Genomic DNA, 26,448 nt, shown 5'->3' on the forward strand with positions numbered 1-26,448 from the left:
ATGTATATTACAAAGTGCATTATTATGGCCATACAGAAGTGTATAGACCCACTTGCTGCCGCGGGACAACCCCTTTAATTGTAATTGAGTCCAGCTATAAACAGTGTTACTACAAACATCTATGTCCATATGTGTCAGCGGCAAGCTGTGGCTGACAAGACCCAACAAGTAGACTGGGGCCATCTCCGCAGGGTGGTGTCTTGTAGAGTTAACAGTATAAACGTGTTTTATGGCTATATACTTTGTTTCTTAAGCACAGTCATATTTATGATGTTATTCTTCTATTATAGAGGTTGTAGCTAGGCTCTCCTCCATATGGGGAAAAGTCTCAGTTTTCTTCCTAGCCCCGCATGTAAATACCCTAGCCAAGCAGAGTGGCTTATTGACAACCCCCAACTCCCCATAGTAACTAAGGCATATGGCCCACCATCTCCCTACTATTATAGGATGCCCCAACATTTTCTAACTTGCCAGGCACTTTCGAAAATGACAAGTTGTGTTGAAGTTATGACAAAAATAAGCCTGGTCTAGACACAATGATTATCTTTGAGCGATTTTTGAGCGATAATCGTGTGCTTTTTACAGCTCAAGGTGATCACTTAAACATTGAGCGATCACCTTGCTCTCCGAGCGGAGGATGCAGAAGACTTCTGCATCCAGCTGTTCTCTGCACAGAGCGCCCGGCTGTTATACAGCCAAGCGCTCCGAGCGGGGTATGGAGAACAGAGCTGGACCGCTGTCTTCTTCATACCCAGCCTGTCTTTAGGCAGCGGGATACAGCTGAAACAATAGTATCAGCTGTATCCCGCTGTGAATTCCTGATAAGTGATCGCTGATCTTTTAGCATGCTGAAAGATCAGCGATCGGCGACGGCTTAACGAAAACCGCACAATGTCAACGCAGTTAGACACAACGAATATCACTGAAAAGTTGGCTTTGAGCGATTTTTGAGCAAAAATCGTTGTGTCTAAGTCAGCCTTAAGTCTATTAAGGGTATGACAAAATCACATGGCCCTTAGCCTAGTATTAGCTACTAGGGATATATAGTTGAAGAGGTCATCCAGGCAGGGATACACCGAAGTCGGAGTGGAAGCACTGCTCCAACCCCTGTGTAGCGGCTAATGCTTGTAATTGCAGCTGCAGCTCACATTGAAATCAATGGGAGCTGCATTTGTAATTGCAGACTGGGGTCCCATTGATTTCAATGAGAACTGAACTAGCACAGGGATCGGGGTAGCGCTTCCGCTCCGACCCAAATGTATCCTAGCGGGCGCTGCCTGGATAACTCCTTTAAGCCTAGTACCAAATGTAAACTATATTATGATATCTCTGGTGCCATTACGAAACTACATGTTGCTCCTAAGCCAATGGTTGGGAAATACCGATTTAGTGTATTAGTCTATTATGGGATTTTAGGCTTGTATTTGATTTTGTATCAAACTGCATTAGTGTTGTCTCTAATTGATGGACAGCCTGCATGATCTTTATTCTCATATATGTCTAAAGTTGCAAGAAAGCTCAAAGAACTTTGAAGTTGAATTGCATAATTTACATACTTTCAGGGATATGCTGATACAGCAAATGTATATACAGTTAAATACAGTTCTATGCACACTTTATGATTGCAACGCATATTTAAAGGGGGCTTCCAACATTTTAGAAAAATCTCAGAATTGTATAAAATTTAAAAAAAAAAAACACGATATACTCACCTGCTCCAGAGACACCCTGTCCAGCGCTGGAGTCTGCCACTCGGAATCTGGCAGAAGCATGTGGACTGTCATATGTCGCTCATGGTGCATGTGACTGCTTAGCCAATCACACGTTTCAGTGGCCATAGATGACTCACCATTGAAGCCTGTGATTTGGCTGAGTGGTCATGTGCACAATGAACAGCATGTGACTGCCAGCTTGCTTTTTTGGGGTTACGAGTGGTAAAAACTAGTGTTCCAACGCTGGACGGGCTGAAGTGCCTGAATAAGTCTATTTTCTTTATCTGAGCCTGGGAAATTTTGTGTAAAAGCTCCGGAAAACCACCTTAAGGCCTCGGTCACACGACCGTTTTTTGGTCCGATCTGCAGACGCGCTTGCGATCTGCAGATCTATAGACCAAATGCATCCCAATGGGATCGGTCACATGTCCGCTTTTTATGCAGATGTGCGATGAATTATAGGACACAACGATTCGCAGAACGCGCCTATCTGCGTTCTGCGCATCGCTGTGTTCTATATATGCGCTCAATGGGGCCGGCGGCAGCAGCGCCGACCCCATTGAGAACATATACTTAAAGATCGCAATACAGCCGGCTCCATTGAAAGCAATGGGCTTCCGGCGAGCACGGGATGAATTTTCGGGAAGCGCTTAAAAATATAAGCCCTTCCCTGAAAAACATCCTAAAATGTGTAAAAATAAAAAAAAATATATATACTCACCTTTTCCCTTTTGAATGATGCTGAGAGCTGCCTCTGATTGGTCCCTGCGCTAAGCCAATCAGAGGCAGCACTCACCCATTCATGAATTCATGAATGGGTGAGTGAGAGCTGCCTCTGATTGGTGAGGGCTGTGACCAATCAGAGCCAGCCCATTCAGCAGGCGGGGATTTTAAATCCCCGGCTGCTGAATACTACACAGAGCAGTTCAGGAGAACTGCCGGCGGGACGCGGCTGAACTCCGGCTGCAGGGAAAAGGTGAGTATATATATTTTTTTTATTTTTACACATTTTAGGATGTTTTTCAGGGAAGGCCTAATATTTTTAAGCCCTTTCCGAAAATTCATCCCGCGCTCGCTGGCAGCCCATTGCTTTCAATGGAGCCGGCTGTATTGCCGGCTCCATTCAATTCAATGGGCGAACATCGTTTTCCTCTGCCACAGCTGTGGCAGAGGATAGCAGGCAGTGCGGGGCGGTTTCACTAAAAACGTTGCTAGGTGCAGCTTTTTCAGCGAATCGTCGGCCCCGATCCCACGATTTGTGGATCCGCAAATCGCGGGAAAAAATGCCTGTGTGACCGAGGCCTAAGACTGTAATAGAAAAGTCCCTACTCTCTTAGAAGTTCTATTCTTACCTCTAGTAACTCTAGCGCATTTATGTGCTATATATCTATTGATTTCTCTTTACTGCTTTTGGATAATACTTTCTAAAAATATTTCCAACAATATCTATCGTGTCACCGGTGGGAGTTGAACTATATTTCTTGGCGTTATAAATGAATGCCATTTCTACATTGAATACAGCCTGATTGAACTTCTCTTGTTGGAAAGGTACTTCTGCACTCAGGCTCTCAACCAGGTACCCAAGAAATAGACTCCAGCGTTCTGAATAATAATCCTGTATAAGGCCCCCAAATTGTTTGTTAGCATAGTCCAAAATGTTGCCTGTAGGACCCCATAGAGTAACCTGGTTACGAGCATTCATATCATAAAGCGAAGCCTCCTCCGCAGTTACTGCCATTTTACTGGCACCATCCAACCATCTTCCAAGCAAGAACTGGGGTTGGCTGGAAAGGAGATTATCAAGTTCAGGAAGAAGATCAAAGACCAATACACCACCTGCAGTCAAGAGCTTCTCTGTATCTTCACTCTGATACGATGCTTTGATCTCCATATAATATTGGGTTACCAACTGCTGCACGGCTTCTCTAGTAACATCCACCAAGTCGTACAGAAACGTGCTACTTGTCGATAGGGAAGAGGCTGCAAGATACATGTACTTCCAAGCTTCGAAGAGGTAGTCTTGATTGTAGCAGACTTCTGTGTTCATCTTTAGAGATGGTCGTCTTACTAGGGGGCTGTGATTATGGTCCTTCCAAGTTTGGGTACAGTTGTAGACACTCGAAAGTAGAAGCTGCCATGCAGTTGTAGCATTAGGATTCTTCTGTCCATAACGTCTGCTGGAATAACTTGAGATCCATTCAGTAAGATTAAGGGGCTTGGATCTCCAACCTATCTCATTCATCAGTTCATATATCATGTCATTTTGATCAATGCCTTCTGGAGTCAAGCCTGTTCCAACCAAGGTGGAGTCTTTGAATGACATAGCCTCAAAGGGCCCAGTGTTAACACTCTCAACCTTTCCATATAAACCGTGATTGCCACCAAAGTTATGCAGCATGCACCAAATGAATGGCTGCCCAAAGAAAGACTCTGTTGACTGGTAAACGGGTGAGGTCTCTGCAAACAGGTCCAGGACAATTATTTTACCAATGGGTGCCCCATGAAGTAGTGCACGAATCTGTGCTGCCTTCCAGAAGGATGGATTATTAACGAACAGCCAGCCCTGCATTAACCAGATGGCTCCGGGATCCACTAAAGACAGATGAGAACAAAGTGTTAGTTAGTGCTTAAACTGTCAGTGTAGCATGTAGGTTGTGTGGAAGGACACTAATATGGCGCCGCTACAATGACCTTGTGGTTAATGAGGTACTGAGCTTAAGCCATTAATGGCATGGAATTTTTTTCCTTTTCATTACAACTCTTATTTTTCTATCGACGTAGCTGTCTGAAGACTTGTTTTTTGGGAGAGGAGTTTTAGGGTTAATGACCATGGGCGGAGTATCGCAGCGGAAATTGCAGCCAGACCCCTGCCGCGAATTCTGTAGCAATGTCCACCCATAGACATGCTAGGTTAAATGATTCTCCCCCGCCCACGAGTGGAAGTCAACTGCAATTTTCCGCTCGGGGGGAAGAATTGCAGCATGTTCTATTCATTGCAGTCAATAGAAGCCGGCCGTCCCGCGATGCTTCCACTGTGAGTACTGTGGAAGTATCGCAGGAATCTGCATCCCAGCCCAGCCCCGGTGCGTCATGCGGACAAGACACTCACAGCAAATCTGGAGAGGTGAGTAAAGGGTCTCCGGGGGCGCCGGGTCTGATTCTGCTGCGATATTTCGCCGGTGGAATCCAACCCGCCCGTGGGCATGAGGCCTTAGACCTCTTTCACACTGGCGACAGCTATATCGCTGCTACAAAATCTCTGCGATATCGCCGCTTTGTACACGCGATTTTGTAGCGTCAGGGATGCTTTTTTTGCGTCGCTACTACCTCTAATTTTCGTGCACAATTTTATCATGGGCTACAAAACATAGCAAATCGCGGCAATATTCAGCATGCCACAAATTTTTTGTGTCGCAACATAGCATCAGACAAAACATCGCTAATGTGAAGAAACCCATTGGAAAGCGCAGGCTTCACATCCATGCATTTTGTAGCGATGTCGCATCGAGCGATTTTGTAGCCCGTGTAAAGCAGCCTTATTTTTCAATGGTACTATTTAATGTACGAAAAAAAACTTTAAAAACTTTCTAAGTGGAGTGAAACAGAAAAAAAATGCAAGCGGGCTTTTGATTTTATGGCATACACTCTGCGGCAAAAATGACTTTATTCTGTGGGTCAGTACAATTACAGCAATATAAAATTTCGGTAGGTTTTTTTCACTATACTACCTTTAAAAAACAAAATACTGTATCTTTGAAATAAAAATATATATATTCTGCCGCCATCTTCTGACCGCCGTAACATTTATATCTTTCTGTTGACATAATTGTGTGAGGCGTTGTTTTTTGCGGGACGACCTGTCGCTTCTATTGGTACCATTTTGGCTTGCGTATGACTTTTTGGTCGTTTTAAAAAAAAAAGTTTCTTTGAGACTGGATGACCAAAATTCTGGTGTTGCGTATTTTTTTTCTGACAATGTTAACCGTTTGAGATAAATAATGTTTTACTTTGATACGGATGAGGCAATACCAAATATGCTTTTTTATTACAAGTACAGGACAGGTATTAGTGTATCTTGACGCCACCAGGAAGCTAGGGGTTTGACAGGAGAAACGCCCCTGCCACAGCTTTAGCTCCCCGTTGGGTGACTTGTCAAAGGTTGTACAGTGTCTATTGATTGTTGGCCGCCGTGAATGATTAGTAAGCATTTACGATGGCCAACAATGAATACACACTGGCGTGGATCTGCTGCTACCGGCGTGAAGGACAGAAGCATGACATACCAGCGTCAACAGCTTAGAAGTAGCGTAGCTCCAGGTCATCTGGAACACCTGCGTACAATGGCTGCTGATGAAAACTCAAGGAGCGGGGAGCAGAGGCCCGGGTAAGCTACCATTGCAGACGTGAGCAGAGGCACGTGGACAGCACAGCACCAGAGTCCAGCAGAGGGGCAGCCACTGCAAAACGGGAGCAGCCAGCAGAGGGCTGGGGACAGCAGAACAGAAGCAGGCAGCAGAGGGTTGGGGACTGTCCAGCAGGAGCGGGGAGGACTGCACTGTGCAGCAGATGGCTGGGAACGCTGCAGCTGGAGCAGGGGTAGGACAGCGGCGACCACAGCAAAGCCGGAGCGGCCAGCAGAGGGCCGGGAAGCGTTCAGCAGGAGTGGAGAGAACTGCGCCGTGCAGCAGAGGGCCAGGAACGCTGCAGCAGGAGAGGGGAGAACAGCGCCAGGGAGCAGAGGGACGGACAGCCAACATCATCAGCAGCGGGGATCACAGCGGCAGAGACAAATGAGCAGCTGCTGCCTTCTGAGGGCCATGAACGAGACAACAGCAGCGGCGATCACTCTGAACGGTTGGGGAGCGTGCCCAGGAATGCTGCAGCAGGAGCGGCAAGCACTGTTAGGCTGGGTTCTCACTGGGCGGATTCCCGACGGAAATCCCGCGGTTTGGCCGCAGCGAAAAAACGTGAGATTTCCGCCGGGAGAACCGCTGCTTCAAAACCCGCAGCGGTTTTGCAGTGGCCCGGGCGCTTGCTCTTCCGCTGTGGCCGGCGCTCCCATAGAGGAGAGTATGGACGCAGCGGAAAAAAAATGAACATGCTGCGGTCAGCAAATCCGCGACGCAGCGGCGGCTTCTGCCGGTTAAGCCGCAACAGATTTGCCGTCCTGTGTGGACGAGATTTCTCAGAAATCTCGTCCACATGGCTGGCTAATCCCGGGATTAGCGGTTGCATGCGGATTTGCCGTGGAGAAATTTCGCACGGAATTTCCGCGGCAAATCCGCCCCGTGTGAACCCAGCCTTAACGGCCTGGGAGCCAGCAAACCGGGAAGCTACAATTATACTGCAGGCAAGCCTTCTTTTGCAGACAATTAGGTACAGGGGGCGTCACCCCCCCTTCACTCTTGACTCCACCAGGACTTCCTGGTGGCATCAAGATACACTAATACCTACAGGAGAATAAATAAATCTTGTTATTTGCATAGCTCTAACTTATTCTGCAGTGCTTTCAGGTAATTTCATTTATTTATTACTCCGCACCAAGCTGGGTGCTCATTTTACTGACCTTAGAAGGATGAAAGGCTGAGTCGATCTTCAGCCGGCTACCTGAACCATGCAGGGACTGAACCTGCAACCTTCAGGTCGTGAGCGAGAGCTTACGACTTCATTTCTGCTGCCTTAACCCTTTCCGCCATAGGTATTTTTTTTAAACTTTTATTATCTTTTATTGTTTAAAATAATATTTTTTTCACTTATTTTTAGTCTCCTAAAAAAGATTTGAACTTCTGATTTGATTGCTTATACCATATACTTCAATACTTTGGTAGTGCAGTATATTGTACTTTTGCTAGCATTGTATTAAGACAGCCTACAGACATAGTTTAACAGGCAGAAATACATGGCAGCCCTGGAACCTTCAGAAAGCACCCAGCCGCTATGACATCCAGATGGAAACTCATGATCTCATTGTGGGGGAAGGCGTTCAGGACCCTTTAATGCAGATCATAGATTTAAATACCAGCAGCACTTAAAAGGTTAACAGTCACAATCAGCTTGAACACTGATCGCGTTTTTTAAGGCTGGTTGTCAGTTGTCAGCTCCAGATCTTGCTCCATACACACCCCATGTGTTCAAGACGTACATATACATCCTCGGGCATGAAGTGGTTAAACAAACGCTCTAGGCAAAACTGATTCACTGTGTCATGCACTAGGAATAGCACGATGTATCAAAGAATACTAGTCTTCATTCTCTGAACCACCAGCCAACAGTAAGAATGTGATTACATACTCTGTCACGTTGACGCGAGTCGGAGCGCTCAAGGCAACATCTAACTCCAACACCAGTCTCTGTAAGGAAAGGAAGCCGTCTGATGGCGCCCTGAACACTCAAGTTGGTATCAGCATGACGGTGTATGAAATCACATTTTTATTGCCGGCCAATGGCTCGGAGGATTCAGGTTCCGCAAATATGGAAAGAGAACTTGGCCATTTGAGCCCAGGCAGTTGCTTGGTCTGCCTCCGTTGGCGGCATGCCACTGGGTTTGCACATACCATTAACCATGGACTTGAAGATGGCACTACTGATTGCAGACAAATAAGCTGGATCAGAAGAGGTCGGGGTCATCTCGTTAAATGTGTCTGCATTATAAATATGGTCAGTTCCAAATTCCCGAATCAACTCAGTCATAAAGAGCCCTCCAATACGCTGGAAAAGGGGATCCTCCGGGTCCAGGAGATAACTGCATGAGTACGTACAATTGAAATTGCTCCATCCACCAAGTCTGGTCACATTAATTTTAGGAAATAATCTGTAGGAAAGGGCAATAAGATAAATAAATTAAACTTTTGACCATTCTATTATTGTAATGCTTTTAATGCAATAAATATATAAAAAATAGGATCAAAGAGGAAAAGGAACCTGAACTCAGGTCAAAGATCAAATAACACAGCCACATTAGAAGGTATGTAACAACCAGGAATGGCAGTCCTTGATGACACAATAAGGGTGGTAAGAGGGGTCCAAGAATGGACTATTGGTATATCTAGAGGGGGAAGGCATTGAACAATGGGGCATCACTGGAGAGAGGCACATTACACAATCCATTGTTTGTAGAAGCCCTTACAATGGGGATTTAGCGGGTTGGGAATTAAAGTTATAGGCTCCAATTGGATGTCATCATCTGGCGACTGAAAACAGCAAACATTTCATTTAGGAAGGTTGGATTTAATGTGTGGAATAGGGAGTGTCATACTGTCTATTACATCTTGGGAATACAGGAAGCAGATCAGAGGTAAGGGGGTGTTTGCTAAAGGCTCAAACAGCACACAATGTCTTTTTAGAAAATCATGGGCCTAATAAAGATCTTGCAGATGGGCCAATTGGCCATAAGAGCACCGATCAACGATTTAACAAGTCAATTAGTGTTTGTTTTAAAGGACTATATACTGAACGAGGATCACTGGAACTAATGGCCGCACAAACAATTGTACAGCCGATTGCTCATGTGGTATTGATTTATGGGAACGAGCGTTTGTCAATATGATCAATCAAGACTTACAACATTACATTCTTGTGCAGAGTCAAGATGCAGCAAATAAATCAAGTTGCGTTGTCTGAAACGATTTCTTGTATAGTTAATAAAATGAAATACTCTTTTTCCACTTCTTCAAAAACTGTAACCCCCTACCAAAATGAAGGAGTATAAACACAGGAAGACCACAAACAGAAGTACTGAGTGGGGGGAGGACAAAGAAGGTGGGAAGAACACATAAGGGAATGTCGGGAGGGGAGGAAGGATTAAGGCTGCGATATGGCTTATTATGTGAGTAAACCTGAGGTGGGAAATTAATATGAACTTCTTCTATTGACCTGGTCGGAACTCATGTTCCTCTTAAATCCACTGGGGAGTAGATGAAATGCTTGATGGTAAACTGGATTGTCCTGGAAGGGCCAAAATTCAAATTGTCTGAAACCAAGTCTATCCAGAAAATCAACAAACTCAACTATTCTGGTGAGGTCTCTGGCTATCCACTATCCAAGCTCAGTTTTGTTCATACCTGTTGGAAAGGCAGGATTACCAAATATACTGGATATGGGGAAGTGTTTAGATATCAGGTTATAGCTTTTAGAAAGTCTATCCCAAAGGGCCACAGAGGAAGACAAGGTAGGGTTCATGATAGGTGTTTTATGTTTCGATCTGTGGCAAAAGACATCTGGCACAAGTGATTGAGGAGAGACTGCCTGTGCCTCAATCAATACCCAGTGGGGTTTATTATGACGAGAGAAAATGGAGGTTAATCGTGCTAGTTGGGCCGCGTGATAATATTTTATGGTATTAGGAACCTCCAACCCCCCTACTATCCGAGGCACATATAGGGTAGACTGTTGGATACGCCTAGTTTTGTTAGATCGTTGGTCCTTTTTCGGCCCAAATGTCAGGCAAATGAGTATTCTTAGGAACATTCAGCCTATTGGCCCAGGTAAGAGGACCATTAAGGTGGATAAGACGGAACACAGCCTTTCAATTTCAAACCATAGGACTATAGGAGACCTCAATATTGCACTGAGCAGGGCGTTGGACCCGATGACCCTGGAGGTTCCTTCCAACTCTACCATTCTATGATTCTATGGCGTTGGGTACAAGAGGCTATATGAAACAGGTTGTTTGCTTGGAACTGTGTTTAATCTATATGATGCCAACCAATTGTCAATGATGACATGTTAAAACCCTACAGTGCAACTCAACTACCTTATTGTAAGAAAGTCTTTCTATTCACACACTCATACCCACTATTAGTAATTCTATTGTGTTTTTTCATTATTGGATGATGTCATATGTCCCTTATCTTTTATTTCAGAGCGTTATAGAATACATACAACTCAACAGTAAGGGATTGAATTACCTCAGTAGACCTTGTGGTATATGACCGGCAAATGCCGGCAGCACTGTGATCATTCCAAGAGACCTCATCCTCTCTACAATCTTGTTCTGAGATTAAACATGAAAGGAATACATTTACCACCAAGTTCAGATATGCGTAAAGTGACTTTACTGTTCAGGACACTTTCGGTACAGTCATAATGGTCTCTATCGGTTGACTTACATGATGGTAGAGTCAGCAAAAAAAATTTAATTCGAACCGGATCTTCTACTGCAGGGGTCCCCAACTCCAGTCCTCAGGGACCACCAACAGGTCATGTTTTCAGGATTTCCTCAGTGTTGCACAGGTGATGTAATTATTGTCGGTGCCTCAGACATTGCCTCAGGTGTTCTTACCATAGGATATCCTGACAACATGACCTGTTGGTGGTCTCTGAGGACTGGAGTTGGGGACCTCTGTTCTACTGGATATTGCATCAGAATGGAGTGGAAAGACACATGCTGGCAGGTGACGCCATCACTTGTCCTCATTCATTTCAGTGACTTAGACTGTACAGGCGTCAGCACAGTCTTAGACTGCTACTTCCTCCATATCACCAATAGGGGGAAGCAGCAGCCTGAAAGTCACTGCAATACCAGCTGCCATGATGCCAATGAAGCACCGCTTTTTTTTCCATTTTCGTCTTTTCCTCCCCACTTTCAAAAAATCATAACTCTTTCACGTATCCATCAACGTAGCTGTTTGAGGACTTATTTTTTACAGGACGTGCTGCATTTTTCAACGGTTTAATGAACTAAAAAAACTAAAAAATTAAAAGTGGAGTGAAATGTAAAATAAAAGCCATTCCGCCATTATTTAGGGGTGGTCTTATTTCTAAGTCGTGCACACGGCAGCAAAAATGACGCGATAACTTTATTTTATGGGTCAGTACAATTTTTTTCTATATCAAGCTTATATAGTTTTTCTTTAAAGGGGTTGTCCCGGGAAAGCAAGTGGGGTTCAGCACTTCTGTATGGCCATATTAATGCACTTTGTAATATACATCTTGCATTAAATATGAGCCATACAGAAGTTATTCACTTACCTGCTCCGTTGCTAGCGTCCCCGTCTCCATGGTGCCGTCTAATTTCAGCGTCTAATCTCCCGATTAGACGCGCTTGCGCAGAAGGGTCTTCTCCCTTCTCTTGGGTCTCGGCACGAGCAGTGTTCTGGCTCCGCCCCCTTCTACGCGTCATCGCGTAGCTCCGCCCCGTCACGTGTGCCGATTCCAGCCAATCAGGAGGCTGGAATCGGCAATGGACCGCACAGAGCCCACGGTGCACCATGGGAGAAGACCCGCGGTGCATCGTGGGTGAAGATCCCGGCGGCCATCTTAGTAAGGTAAGGAAGACGTCGCCACAGCGCGGGGATTCGGGTAAGTACTAAACGTTTGTTTTTTTTAACACATGCATTGGGTTTGTCTCGCGCCGAACGGGGGGCCTATTGAATTTAAAAAAAAAACGTTTCGGCGCGGGACAACCCCTTTAACTGTATTATTTTTGAAAAATAAAATATCTTTAGAAAAAAATTAAATTTTTATCTGCCACAATCCTCTTACCCCCCATAACTTTTTTTTATTTTTCCATCAACATAGTTGTGTGAGGCTTGTTTTTCTGGGACATCTAGTTTCTATTGGTAACACTTTGGAATACATACAAGATTTACCTCACTTTTTATAAAATATTATAAATATGGGGAAAGAGGTTTTTTTAAACTTTAAAATATTTAATACAACTTTTTCAACTGATTATATCAGTGAATGTTACCTGCAGGGAGAGCTGCTTCTCCATCCAGTTATAGGACAATGGACCACCCCAAGTGTGCAGATTGCCCATCCGACCCCAGGCTAGAAAACCAGGACCAGTGAAAAAGTCATCAATCTCCGACTGGCCTAATCCTAAAGTCAAGAATACCTGAAATCAAAAATACATTCAAGGATAAAGGATTCTATGGTGGATGACGGTATATATTACTGGCCGCAATGTTTTACGGATAAGATGTATGCGTAGATCTCTCTACAGAGTTCACCAATACTTGGGGCCATCCGACGAGTGGGATGAGTGGGATTATCAATATTTCTCAAATGAGAGGATTCATACAGTTTGTAAACTCTTGTGGGAACCACAAGATCTAAATTAGACAGTCATCTGGATATCCCAAGAAGAAAAGACTCTTGGGATATCCATTTCCTTCAGCGGTTAGCGGCACTGCTTCTTCCACTGACCACCAATGGACTGGAACCGAATAATATTGCCATATTCAGTTGATTCCCTCCCAATGTTGGATTCCAGCTGATTGAAAAAGCCTCGAAACGCATTACCAGCTGGTTACAAATAGCCATTTCACCGTCCATCATCGTCCCACCAATCCTCTGTTCTGTGGTTTGCACCTTGGTCCTAGTTTTTTTTATCTCTTCTACTATGGTAATCTGGATACGTAACAGACACTGTCAGCCTTAGTTACGTGTGGCCAGTGTGGTCTTGCAGGGCGCTGGCCACCAGTTTGAAGGTCCACCCGACCAGATAATCTTCTTTCTCCGTGCGGTAGCATCCTGTGGAGCTGCATGTATTATCATCTTCCCTAGCTTTGTTTACTCCCTATGATGTTCCGAAGGACTGTTGTCTGACTATAAGCGCCCTCTCATAACACAATTACTTAGTTCTGCTACTGCATTTATGTTATGAGCTTGGTTCTAGTGCTGTACTTATGATATGGTATGGTTCTGGTATTGTATCAATGTACTGAGCTTAGTTCTGATATTGTGTTTACGTGCTGAGCTTGGTTCATGCTGTATTTATGTTATGAGCTTGGTTCTGGTGCTGTATTAATGTACTGAGCTTGGTTATGATACTGTATTTATGTTATGAGCTTGGTTCTGGTACAGCATTAATTCACTGACCTGCTCTGATTTGCACAAGCAAAATACAAGCAGCCTAGCTATCAATGCAATATATATACTGTTTCTTATGAAGTTGGGAGGGGAATTTCATACAGGAGGTGATCTAATCTAAGGCCGGCACTGGTAACATGCATGTAATGCTTCTTGATAAAGAGTAATGACAGACAACACAGTCAGGAATCAGTAGTATTGTCCTTTAGGTGTAGCCTCATTCGGATACAATCCTATATTGTCACCTAGTGGTAGAAAGTGGAACTGTGTGTATAAAACTAAGTAGGGTATCATATCTACAAGATTCTTCCGTTTCTCTTACTGAGACAAATAATATTTTATAAAACTAATCTATCACTTCAAAGGATGTACAGGTTATTTATTTTCCAAGGGTAGGTAGCCCTCCCATTTTCCCTTATGGTAACTGTGTATGTTCCCCTTTGTAAGTATTGTTTCCTAATTTTTGTGCCCCCTGGTGTCCTTGTGTATTGCCATGCTGCACTGTATGCCCGTTCTATTTGGTGTACACTGTGGCTGACTGGCCGCTGTATGTGGCAGTGCCACCAGTCTCTGCCAAACTGCAGAAAAGGAGCAGGTGCCAAGCATCCACACGGGCCCAGGTAGAGCGTGAAGTACTGGCAAGTGTGGCGTTCAGTGTTGCCCTGCGACTCTAAGACGATGAGGGGGCAGAAAAGTCACAGAAAGTGGAAAATTTGGTGGCTGAGGGGGAAGAGTGCCTGAGAGTCCTGCTGTGTGAGTGTTGCAGAACAAGACTTAAATACAGCCGCCATGAAACAAGCCGATGGACTGGAGGCAAAAAGACTAAAGGAGTCACGTAGTCACTCATGTAGAGAGGGTAAAGAAAGAGCCTGCTGGAGAAGGACTGGTCTGAGTACGGAGTGTCTGCCCCAAGACCTGCTGCAGAGCCAAACCTCCGAGCTGGACAGGGTGCCTGGACGGCTGGGGGACTAAGTTGCAAAAATGCTACTCTTGAACATAGTACAGCTGGGCAAAAGGGGACTTCCAAGATATACAAAAAGTGGCAAAAAGCATGAACTGCAACGAAATAAAAAGGCAGTACCTCTTTTACAAAAACACTTGGACTGGGACAAGGTTGGCCACTTTGTGGTTCGGGGCTGTACTTATGTGTTGAGCAGGGTAGGTACGAGGTGCCTGTTGCATGCTTGCTGTTAATGAAAAGTAGTCCAGTAGTTATCACGAGGACCCGGGGGCAGTATGAACACTAAGTGACTGGTACCCCATGCATTATGTGTAGATAGGGCATGCTGTGGTAGAGAGTGGCCACTCAAAGACTCACAGCAGCACACTAGGACGGGCAAGTCACTTCAGTGCAACACGACTTGGTGGTACCTCCAGTACAACGTGAGGTCTCCGGCCTCAGTCGAAGAACTGCCATTGTTTGGGTACAACCTTTTTGCTCAACCGCAAATATCTGCATCATTCGAAAGAGGCGTATTTCTTACCCGCTGCCATATAGCCTCCTGGCCTGTAAATGCGAGAGGCATGTTGATTCCATTCAGTGCCATCCAGTCAATCTCCTTCTCCCATCTAGCCCAGTCCCACCAGACAAAGGAGTAACTGGAAGTGCAGACATTTTGATAGTAGCGAAACCTATAAAAAAAGGAGAAAAATCTGAAAAAGCAAATAGGAGCAACCATGATTGACGCAGAGCGGCGGCAGAGTGCTGTGAAGGGGTCAACTATCTGACAACTTGGATTATGTGTTTGATACTAGACAGTGTATATGTGCATTCTCACGTAACTGGTTTTCCACAACTGAAAAAAATCTGCACTAGAGATGAGTGAGCGTACTCGGAAAAGCACTACTCGCTCGAGTAATTTGCTTTATCCGAGTATCGCTGTGCTCGTCCCTGAAGATTCGGGTGCCGCTGCGGCTGACAGGTGAGTCGCAGCGGGGAGCAGGGGAGAGCGGGCGGGAGAGAGGGAGAGAAAGATCTCCCCTCCATTCCTCCCCGCTCTCCCCTGCAGCTCCCCGCTCCGTGCCGGCACCCAAATCTTCAGGGACGAGCACAGAGATACTCGGATAAAGCAAATTACTCGAGCGAGTAGTGCTTTTCCGAGTACGCTCGCTCATCTCTAATCTGCACCAAAATCAAAATTCGCACCACTCGGTGCAGAACAGCAGCAGATTTTACCCCTTTACTTAAATTCAATTGAAAAGGTAAATCTGCACCAAAATCCACATTTTGGTATGGATTTTTGTAGCTGCGGAAAGGGTATGTTCTAAAGGTATGCCCACACGGAGCGGAATGTCTACAGCAGACATTCCCCAGCAGACCCGCAGAGCAAAATCTGCATTGCACCATTTGCTACAGATTTTAATGCAGATTTTAGTGTAAAATTAACCCCACCAATTGAGTAGGTGGATTCCTCCCCGTAAATCCACTGCTATAGTTACGGTAATATATAACAGAGTTAAAATGTTGCACTGTATGTCCATTTCCGCAGTAGATTTTTTCCACTGCGTGAGAATGAGATTTTTAAAAGCTCATTCACTCTGCTGGCACTGTAAATGGCGCAGATTTTCCATGCACGTACTATTAACGCGCAAGAATCCCAATAGTGAAAATGAAACAATTGAAATCAATGGTTTTGTTTCGTCCCGTTATGCCGCCATGATTATCACGCCTCTGTTTATGTCCTAAGGCCGAATGTCCATGGGCAAAATCGAATTAGTGAATCCGCACAGGTGTCCCGCACGCGTGATCCACACCCATAGGGAATCATTGGACAGCCGCAGGTAATTAAATACAAGCGCATGTCATATTTCACTGTCGTGAGGATCGCTCCATTTTCTGCGGGTTTCCCGCATGAACGGCTGCCATGGCTTCCATTGAAGCCTATGGAAGCTGTCCGGTCCCGCGGCACACCCGCAGCTGTCACTGCATCCGTGCCACGGGACCGCTGGAAAGCAGGAATTAAAAAGAAAATAAAGTGTGCACGGCGCATGCGCGCGGCACGCTACGAGGACTTCCGTCGGGCAGAAAAAGAGAAGATCCGGCCGCGACGGATGGGATTTCAATGGTTTCATTATTGCTAGTGGAATTCTCACCTGTTAATTGTACGGGTGAGAAAAGATAGGATGTGCAGGAAAGACAGGCCAGGACCTATCTTCCCGCTATTGTTTTCAAACTCCTGCGCTATGGCAGGAGGCTACAATCGGGTTATGCTATGCATGTCCTTTTATGCAGGCCACTGGGCCACGTGAAAAAAGATCTTGGCATAACCTACCCTCATCCGTTATCACAGACGAGAATAGGACATTCAGTGCACGGAGTCCGGGTGACTTTGGCTTTAGACAAACAAAGTCTAAACCAATAGAAAGCCAACTATTTAGGAAAATAGTGATATTTTTCTTTCATTCATTATGTAGCTCTCCCCCAGTATATATAAATGGGCTAGTGTTACTTTGGTTAGTTGTTTCTTACTATCTGAACCTCTTGGCCTCTTTCTCCTCAGATGGTCATGTGATCTCAATTCTGACCAGCTCAGATCTACTTGGGGTTCTGATGTCTGAAACTAGTCAATTTCTCAGTGTGTATGATGCTAATGCATAAATCCTACTACAGAAACTGTGTATAGGGGGTTACAGACACTCCTAAAACAGCTACTGATGATGATCACACAGCTCCTGTCACACAGTTATAGTACAGGAGATCACAGCTCATCCTCCTGACTGTATACTAATGATCTGCAACTTATTTTAGATTCACAGTAAACAGGCAGTAATTCATAGATGAACAACTACCTGTTTACACAGGCTGACAGTCACTTGGTTTTTAGGTGATTCTCGCTCACTTGCCATATCAGCTGTTTAGATGGGATGACAGTCACTCGTCTCTCTTTTGAGCGATTGCTCAGGCATTTGTTGGCCCTTGTAGAAGTCCCCCGCAACACATATGTACAGCACTCTCCATTACAGCTCGTGGCGTATTACAGAAGCAGCTGTATATTTCCCAACCTGTGAAGCTTATCATAGGGTAACCCCTTGAGGCTGGTTTCACGCTGACTACAAAATCGCACAAAACGCATGTATGTGAAGCCCGTGGTTTCCAACGGGTTTTTCCACACGAGCGACTTTTTGTAGCCTGCGACATTGCAAGAAAAAAAATTGCAACATGCTTAAGGTCTCCTGCACACGGGCGGATTTGCATTGCTGAGTCCGCAGTGGGCATTTCCCTTCGGACTCCGCAGCAAATACCCCCCCATAGCATGCTGGAAATACGAGATTTCATCATTGTGATTTTCTGCTCTGGGAGTAGAAATTGCAGCATGCTGCGACTCGGTGCAGGTTACGCACAGACGGCTTCCATTGAAGTCAAGAAAATCATCTGTCGCCGACATTTCTGCAATAAAGCTGCTGAGTGTAAACATACCCAAAGTTCACTAACTGGTTCCTCTCATTGTTTGCAAATGATGAGAATACGGCCGCTTTCATATGTGCCACAAAATCGCGCCAATTTTTTTGCGATGTGACAGCGCTTCAAATCGCACGTGTGTGAAGCCCATGCTTTCCTATGGGTTCCTTCACATTAGCGATGTTTTGAAGGCTGCAACATTGCCAGAAATGCTGAATATTGCCGCAATGTTTTGTAGCCCATGTCTCCCTATGGAGCCTTCCCATGTCTAGCATTGCGTCGCACGGAAATGCAGTTTTCGTGCGATGCAACTTTTAACAGTAGGAAATACTACTCTTTCCCCTAAAATAACCCTTAGCTACATAAAAAAACAAAAAAAAAGCCAATACATCACTCCTCTGTAGGTCCCCGGCACTTGACTGCAGTCTTCATCCTGCGCTTCCTGGTGAGGGGTTACAAAAACCCTCCTGCAGGAAGTGCTGGCTCTGATTGTTTCAGAAGAAGTGAAGAATCCACAAGGATACCACTGGTCTGATCGGTTCATCGAACGTTGCAGGGATTGGCGGAGCTGTGGTACTCAAGAACCAATCACAGCCACTGAATGCGATGGCTGTGATTGGTTCATCGAGCACTGCAGTGTTTGGCTGAGTCGCGGTACTCGAGAACCAATCACAGCCAGCACCTTCTGGAGGTGATGTTTTTGAACCCCCTGACCAGGAAACCCTGGCTGAAGACTGCAGACAAGTGTCTGGGACCTTCAGAGGAGAGGTTTGGCGGACAGCGCCTCTTAGGTAATGTATTGTGATTTTTTTTTTTATTGCAGCCACGGCTTATTTTCAGGGTAGGGCTTAAATTTGAAGCCTGTTCAAAATCCTGGCAAAAGAACACAACAAAATCGCAATATAATCGTGAGAAGATGCAGCAATATCGCACAGATCACAGCTGCGATATTGCTGCAATTTTCTTGCGGCAATATTGCAGACAGCCGTGTTAAAGAGGCCTTACGGTGGTTTCAGATGGCAATATGTGCAACTACGCTCGCCGGCATGGAGAATAGTTGCGCATGAACAAGGTTTTTCGCCACCGCAGCAGTTTGAAAAGAATAGCGGGAAGATAAGTCCTAGAACCAATGCAGCGTCACTGCTACCGCACCCAACTGACCTGACAGAACTGACAGCTTTGGACCATTCAGCAACCTATAATTACAGGTGTGGGATCAAGGAGATGATCTGAGGTGTAGATGATAAGATCCCAATACTGGAAGGAAATGTTCAGGTATTATGAGCTAGTTTGACAGGTGCCCTTTTTGACCGAAGATCAAAGGAATCCAAATTAATTATTGATATCCCACGGTCTTTGTTAAAGAGGACATCTACATATGTCCATATGCTGCTTGCAAGTTTTAGTACATACAGCACTGCATACATAGATCATATAGGCACAGTGATTTTTTTCCCCCTCAAATGGGTATTCTGAGCATTTTACCATTTTCATTATTGATGACCCATCCTCAGGATAGGTCATCAGTAGTAGATAGGCGGAGATCTGTTGCTCAGAACCCCCAGCGATCAGCTGATCTCAGGCCCCGCACATTCACTGTAGCAGGCTGGATGTTGACAGCTCTGTCCACGTTGGGGGTCAGAGCCGGAAGTGCAATAGAAGGTAGAGCTGCCATTGAAATCAATGGGAGCTATGCAGTCTATTGCACTTCCGACTCTGACCTAAATGCTGATGTCCGACCCCGTTGCAGTTGGAGCAGAGGCTAAGATCAGTTGATTGCCAGGGAACGGGGAAGGTCCCCCTCCTATCAACTATCGATGACCTATTGGGAGGATGGGTCATCAGTACTGCAAGAGGTTAAATACCCCTTTAATAAAAACCATACGCAAGTCTGCTTTGTGTTAGATGTAACGCCTGCTGCCATTCTGGGGGTCTTTTTCTACTATTCATTAATACTGTAGGGGAAGATCTGCATTAATTCCTGCATTAAGGGCGGCATAGGCTGGATTAGTGCATGGAGGAAGTACCGCTCATATGACTGTGCATCATCATGTACATAGGGAAGAAGGTCATGTGACCTTGTGCGATGGCTTGCAAGCAAAAGAGGAATAAAACTGCACGGACAACCAACACAGGCAAAAGAATAGATACCAGGATAATCCTAGGCCAGCGATAGTGTAATCTGCTGGGACTAGTTGCTCCCTTTGTACCATTGAAAGCAATGGGAGAACTCAGCGATCCTCTGCTGTGGCTGTGACAACAGTGTCAGGGAATTCCTTCAGCCCTGCGGGGAAATCTCTTCAGCCCCGTGGGGAAATCCCTTCAGATGCAGTAGTGGTAAAGGGATTCCCCAGAGGGATGAAGGGATTCCCCACAGTGATGCCAGGCTGTTTTCACATGAAAACACCTCTCATCCAGGGAAGGCTGCAGTTGCGGAGCTGCTGGGTATGACGCCATTCCGGTGTTTCACTATGGCAGGTTAGAGCGGGAGGCTCACCCAGACGCGGTCAGCAGGCAGGAAGCTAGCGACTCTGCAGTCCCACTTCATGGACTCATTACCTGGCTCTGTGCTGGGTATGTTCACCATTGGTACGTCTTGGATATGCCAGCATCACCAGGATTTCACCACTACCTCTTAGAAGGTAACAAAATGTCGAAACTGACTACCAGTTCCATCTAGGCTTCCTCCTGCACTCCAAGATGGCGAAAGCTTCCTGTTCCGCTTCACGCGATCCCGGGTGCCTGCTCCCTCTTAAAGCCACATCACAAAAGCATAGCCAGTATTCTGCCCTCAGTCCTCCCGATGTTGGTTTGGGAAAGGATACCATCTGACTGCTGCAGCCAATCAGAGGCCGCAATAGTCAGGTGCCATTCTCTTGGCAACATGGCTCCCAGCATCTAAGTAGTGATACCAGAGGTATGACACCTGACTGCTGCGGCCATCAGGTAGTAGCTGTTTTTTTTAAAAAACAAACGCTGTGAGGAGCGTGAGGCAGCAGCGTTGGATCACCAGGGAAGAGGACAGGTAAGTACCGCTGCTTTCGTTACTTTACCACATTTGTAGCGATATTTAAAAAAAAAAAATCTCCCACCAAACAGACAACCCCTTTAAATTAGCATTCTATATCTGGGTAGCTTAGCTTTATTTCCCTAAATGGATGAAATAGCTTTATATAGAACACTTTTCTATATGCAGTATAGCTTTTTCATACAACCATAGAGTTCTCTACTACGGTGCTGCACGGCCTCCATGATCTGCCATAAATGCTCCATCAGGTGCCATATGTACAGAGATATTCTACCCTGGAAGCAAGTCGGTCCCCATGCACCTATGGAGGTGCTGTATTAAAGCTCTGAACATCTCAAAGACCAGACATTGGAACTGTAAGAAGATAATTTGCATATTCCCAATGCATTCTGGGAAGAGTGAAGAGTCACTGTGAGTGACAAGATTGCTGGCTTTAGCTGGGTCCAGAGGACATCAAGTTTCTATTATTTTTCAAAGGCGGTATGTAATAAAGTGGAATTAATGAAAAAAAAAAAGGTATGCATATGCACTAAGCGCAGCTTTACACAACCGGATTTTCGCTACGGAATCCACGCCGCATGGAGGATCAGCAGCAAATAGCATGCTTTCAAAAAGGTATGTAAACCCGCTTTTTCCTTCCCACTTGTGGAAACTAAATTGTGATTTCCGCAAGTGGAGGAAAAAAATCGTAGCATGCTCTATTGTGCCGCGGATTCCGTGCAGGCGGATTCCATTGAAGTCAATGGAAGCCGTCTGACATGCAGCCCATCCGCAATTCATATTGCAAATAGCCTACAGGTACCCGCGTCATCGCCTAGCAACAGCGCAGGAAAGAAACACATTTAAAAAAAAAAAATCCATACTGTGCATGATCAACGGCGAGCGTCCGCGGCCATCCGCAGTACAGCAAAAGCAGGTATACAGGGTCGCTGGCCGGGGGTCACAGCCAGAATCTGCGAAATCCGACTGCCATGTGCAGCCAGCCTAAGTTAGCATTGTCTCAACTTTTTTTCCCAAGACGTCTCCACGCTTGTATATATCTTACCTGTTAGGCGTTTTCACGGTGATAGTTGAAGGCACTCGAGGTAGCGGTGATGGGACTTGCAGCTGGACTCCTGACCATGAAATGTGGCAGCCGCAGAAATATTTTAAATAGCTGTAGCATCCAGTGGCAGCGGCTACCCCACTACTGCCCACCACAGCCACCTTACCCCCATCCACAGAACTCAGCCGGTAAGTGTCCAGACCATCATTTCCAGCCAAGGAGCTGTTCACGGTGACCACAAACTCATTAGCACGATCACCAATCAACCGATGAAGCAGATCTTGAACGGCGGCTGTCTGTGCCGCATCCTTGCGCTGTGGCTTCAAGTGGGACAAAGTCTGGAAAACTTTTCCTGAAACCACCAGACCAAGAGAGGACAGAAGAATCAATGTCAGCCCATCTACTTTCATCCTTGTGTCTGCTATGAAATGTTCATGGAAGATCCTTGGTCTAATCGCATGAGCTCTTGCTAAGAATCTAAGGGTTAACAGCTAAGGTAGAAGATGTTCTGATGACAAGTGTAGACTAAGACTTTGCAGACTCAAACAGCATGCCCCTGCAATGTAGCAGCTGAGTCTTGTACATTTCCTGACTTGGTAACATGAGACCTGGTGCCTCATTGGCCTCATGCAGTCTAGCACTATTGGTGGACTGTCACATACTGCGGGATTGGCCACGCCATGGATGTCATTGGTTCTGGAAGTGTTTTAGTAAGCGAGGGTGACTGTTTGAACAGGCTGCAGGGACAGAGAACAGGGCTGCTTCTTGTTAGCTCTAGGGAGTTTTGCAATTCTTCAAGTTTAATGTAGCCATTCCAGACTGTCGGAGTCGATGATGATCGCACCCTGCAGATATCACACTGGAGGAAGAGGCTGATGTTTTGGTTCTCGTTCTTTCCATATTATATTCGCTTTGAATATATGTGATGTGTGAATAGGGAAACAGAAATAAGAGGAAACACGCTCATTGCCAAAAACTAAATAATGCACCCGGATACAAATGTCGGATTGCGAAATGCAGAACTCTGCTTGCAGTTATATCTCAGGCAGATAAGTAAAGGATTACAGTTGCGGTGGGATTACACAGGGGGTTTTGTCACCAGAGGCTGTAAAGTGCTTCCCCCATTGCCCTATAAAAAGGCTCTCAGAGACTACTTTTGTGTAGTGGACCTTTTGTTGAGACATCGTTGACCACTAGACACGCCTCTACAGTGTCGTGATTTCGGACAACCATTTTCTGAACGCTTTTTGTTCATAATTGGTCTGTGAAGGTTGGCATTTTGGACTATAGTGCTATTATTTAAGGGGGTTGTCAAAGTTAGGCCCTTTTACACGGGCGGAGAATCTGAAAAGGACATTTTGCGCAGTTAACATCATTGGGAAGCAGGATGGTCATTTCAATGAATCACCCGCCATCTAGGCTGTTCTGACCAGGCTGTTAGGAGGTGTTGGAAGCGGTAGTTATGTGAGGGCATGCATACATGGCGAACAGGCTCTAGACGGCAGACCACCAGCAGAGAGGATCATTTGATCCACCAACAAGCATGAGTAGATCCAACAGTTTTCTTGTCCACCATCCTGACACAGGTTGTACCTTTATTACAGACCCCTGTCTCTGCCCTAACTATTTCCAGGTACTTCGCAGAAGGAAAGTTGGTGTCATGGCGCCCAATACATGACCTGTTGTTAACACCCCAACACAGTCGCCTCCATTTGCAGTGGTGTCGTGAAAGAGAAACCTTGTTGCAGACTGGAACCATATCGTCTTTAGTGACAATTCCAATTTCTGTTTGTGCACCAACGGTGGTTGCTTTTGAGTATGGAGGTATCGTGGTTAACATCTCCATTTTGTGTTTGCTGTGGAGCAATACACTGCCCTAACTATTGGTGTGATCATATAGGGAGCCATCACAATTGGTCATCGGTAGTAGTGATACAATGGACATTAATAGCTCAGCGATGTGTGTGGGAAATCCTGCAGCCACATGTTACCTCTCATAGTAGGGGTTCCAAGAGGTACTTTTCAGCAGACTCCTCGCCCGCACACTGCAAGGGTTTCCCAGGATTGTCTCCACCAGGTTGACACATTTCCTTGACCTGCCTGGTCGGCAGATTTATCACTGATCAAGCATTTATGGAACCAGGTTGGATGCCAGCTTCAGCAGCCTACAAGTGTGCAGAATCTAGAGGCCCGGTGGTAACATCTGTGGGCAAGGAGGATAACATAGAGAGCCTATATGTCTCCATGGCCAACCGTGTCTCATCATGTATCCAGGCGAGGGGCAGCCCAACAGGGTACTAGAGTCTCCATTCCCAACCATATCTTATTATGTATCTAGGCTAGAGGCGGCCCAACAGGGTACTAGATTTCAACAACTTCTACTTGGTGCAGTATTTTTATCTGTCAAGAAGAATACATAACAATCATAGAATTATAGAATGGCAGCGTTGGAAGAGACCTCCAGGGTCATCTGGTCCAACCCCCTGCTCAGGGCAGGATTCACTAAAATGTAATCCATAGAAGTGTAATAAGGGAGTCTTGAGACCAGACCCAAGTATAATGTGTCCCAAGTCTGTACGGTGGTACACAGAGTCCAAACTGTTCCGTATTATAGAGTCATAGGTACTCTGTCATTGCCATATGGTTCCCCTGTACAGCACTGTATTATGCAGGTATATACAGAACAAATGTGGAGCCAGCTGTCAAATGCATGAGACCTAATGCTAATTTCAGAATTGCATTGTGATGTGTGTTCTAATGCATTCCTAAAGCCCCATTTACACTCAATGATTATTGCTCAAAATTAGAGATGAGCGAGTATACTCGGTAAAGGCAATTGCTCGAGCGAGCATTGCCTTTATCGAGTACCTGCCCGCTCGAGATGAAAGGTTTGGGTGCCGGCGCGGGGAGCGGTGAGTAGTGGCACTCAGCAGGAGGGAGCGGGGGGGGGGGGGGGGGGAGAGGGAGAGAGAGATCTCCCCTCCGTTCCGCTCCGCTCTCCCCCGCAGCTCCCTGCCTGCGCCCGAACCTTTCATCTCGAGCAGGCAGGTACTCGCTAAAGGCAATGCTCGCTCGAGCAATTGCCTTTAGCGAGTATACTCGCTCATCTCTACTCAAAATTCATTCAAACGATGGCTTTTGAGCGATAATCGTTGCGTGTAAACGCTTCCATTTTTCACTCTTCGGATGAAAGATGATTTTTAAGTGAGCATAAAATCAATTGTTCAGCTGGAGAGAGAGCAGGGACCGCATGCTGTGATCTCCACGGGAGCAGCTGATTGCATTGTATTCAGCTGACAGCCCTTGGCAGCTCCTGCGAAGACAATGCAGCTGAGTGCAAAGTCCAGATCACATGCTGGGATTTGCAAACAGCTGCTGGAGGCTTATTTACATGTAAATATAGCAGATAAAGTGCTAATGGGCATTAGTGCCCATTACTACTTTATGCAAAATGATCGCTGAAACTGTCAATCTTTCAATCCTGTGAAAGATTGTCTTTGTGTGTAAATGAGCCTTAAGTAAAGGTACCTTTACACAGGATAACTATTGTGCAAAGAATTATCTTTGGAGCAAGGAGATTTTAAATTTCCCAGGCACCCCGGCTCCTGGGCATGTGTCCATCATTTTGCCGGTGGGTGCATGTGCAGAAGCCGGGGAAGGTCCGTGGAGGATGATCATGTCGGGGTTTAAATGTGAAGCCTCTAGTAAGAAGTTTCATATCCCCTCACTGATCGCATTGGTGAGGGGAGATAAAACTTCAACTGTCTTTTAACTTTTACATGATCACCATTATACATTGGATAACGGTGATCACGTGACTGGGAACTGCTCACTGTCTTTTAGCACTTGGTACCCGTCCAATAAGGTTCTCCTTAACGTGGCAGTTGGGCCCACATACTTTGCTCAAAATATGTGCTAAGAACCTTGTATTCTTATGCAGTTAGTATAGACAGACAACAGTCATGCAATTATATTCAGATATTAAATGTGTAGGGGTGTTGGGCATGTGTGCTGTTACTACATTGCAGCAAACCATCAGGATATGTGCTGCTGACATACTGTATTTTGCTCTCAAATGATTACACATAACTGAAGCCAATGCTGAGCAAATTCCCCATCAGTACAAGGAACCAATTTAACTTCATTTTACACAGAACTCCTCCCCTGACTGCAGGGGGCAGCGTTTTATCATATGCACACTGCATTACTGCACTTTTGCATTTCCAATTTAGGAAAGGGAGAAGTTTAACACTTTGCTATAAAAATTCCCTTAACAGATCCCCCAGGGGTTTTAGCAGAGTTCCTTTTTTCTAACCCCATTAACCTGTACGGAAGTTCAAGAATTCAAATAAACCCACTACAGGGTTTCAGTAATCCTATCTGGTGGTTTACATCAAAGTTAATATAATAATAATAGCACTGAGATCATTCTTTGAATATATATATATGA

General features: G+C 45.5%; 1 protein-coding gene across 3 annotated transcripts in view; it reads right to left on the minus strand.

The window, feature by feature from the left end:
• The window catches only part of NAGLU (N-acetyl-alpha-glucosaminidase), a 69,410-nt gene extending 46,854 nt beyond the window's left edge, over positions 1-22,556 (minus strand). For 2 of the 3 annotated variants that reach the window (XR_010787470.1, XM_066586180.1), the window contains exons 1-6: positions 21,999-22,556; positions 15,011-15,158; positions 12,403-12,549; positions 10,619-10,704; positions 8,267-8,523; positions 3,549-4,304 (exon numbers count right to left, since the gene is read on the minus strand). Coding sequence is in view for 2 of the 3 variants with exons in the window: in XM_066586180.1 (XP_066442277.1) it covers positions 3,549-4,304; positions 8,267-8,523; positions 10,619-10,704; positions 12,403-12,549; positions 15,011-15,158; positions 21,999-22,408 (1,804 nt within the window). In the remaining variant the exon portion in view is untranslated. Of the gene's footprint in view, positions 1-616; positions 4,305-8,266; positions 8,524-10,618; positions 10,705-12,402; positions 12,550-15,010; positions 15,159-21,998 lie in introns of those variants that run through there. The other variant, XM_066586181.1, reaches the window with a different exon arrangement.
• Between the last annotated feature and the right edge of the window lie 3,892 nt (positions 22,557-26,448).

The sequence above is a fragment of the Eleutherodactylus coqui genome, chromosome 13 (genome assembly GCF_035609145.1).
Source record: "Eleutherodactylus coqui strain aEleCoq1 chromosome 13, aEleCoq1.hap1, whole genome shotgun sequence".
Taxonomy (NCBI): domain Eukaryota; kingdom Metazoa; phylum Chordata; class Amphibia; order Anura; family Eleutherodactylidae; genus Eleutherodactylus; species Eleutherodactylus coqui.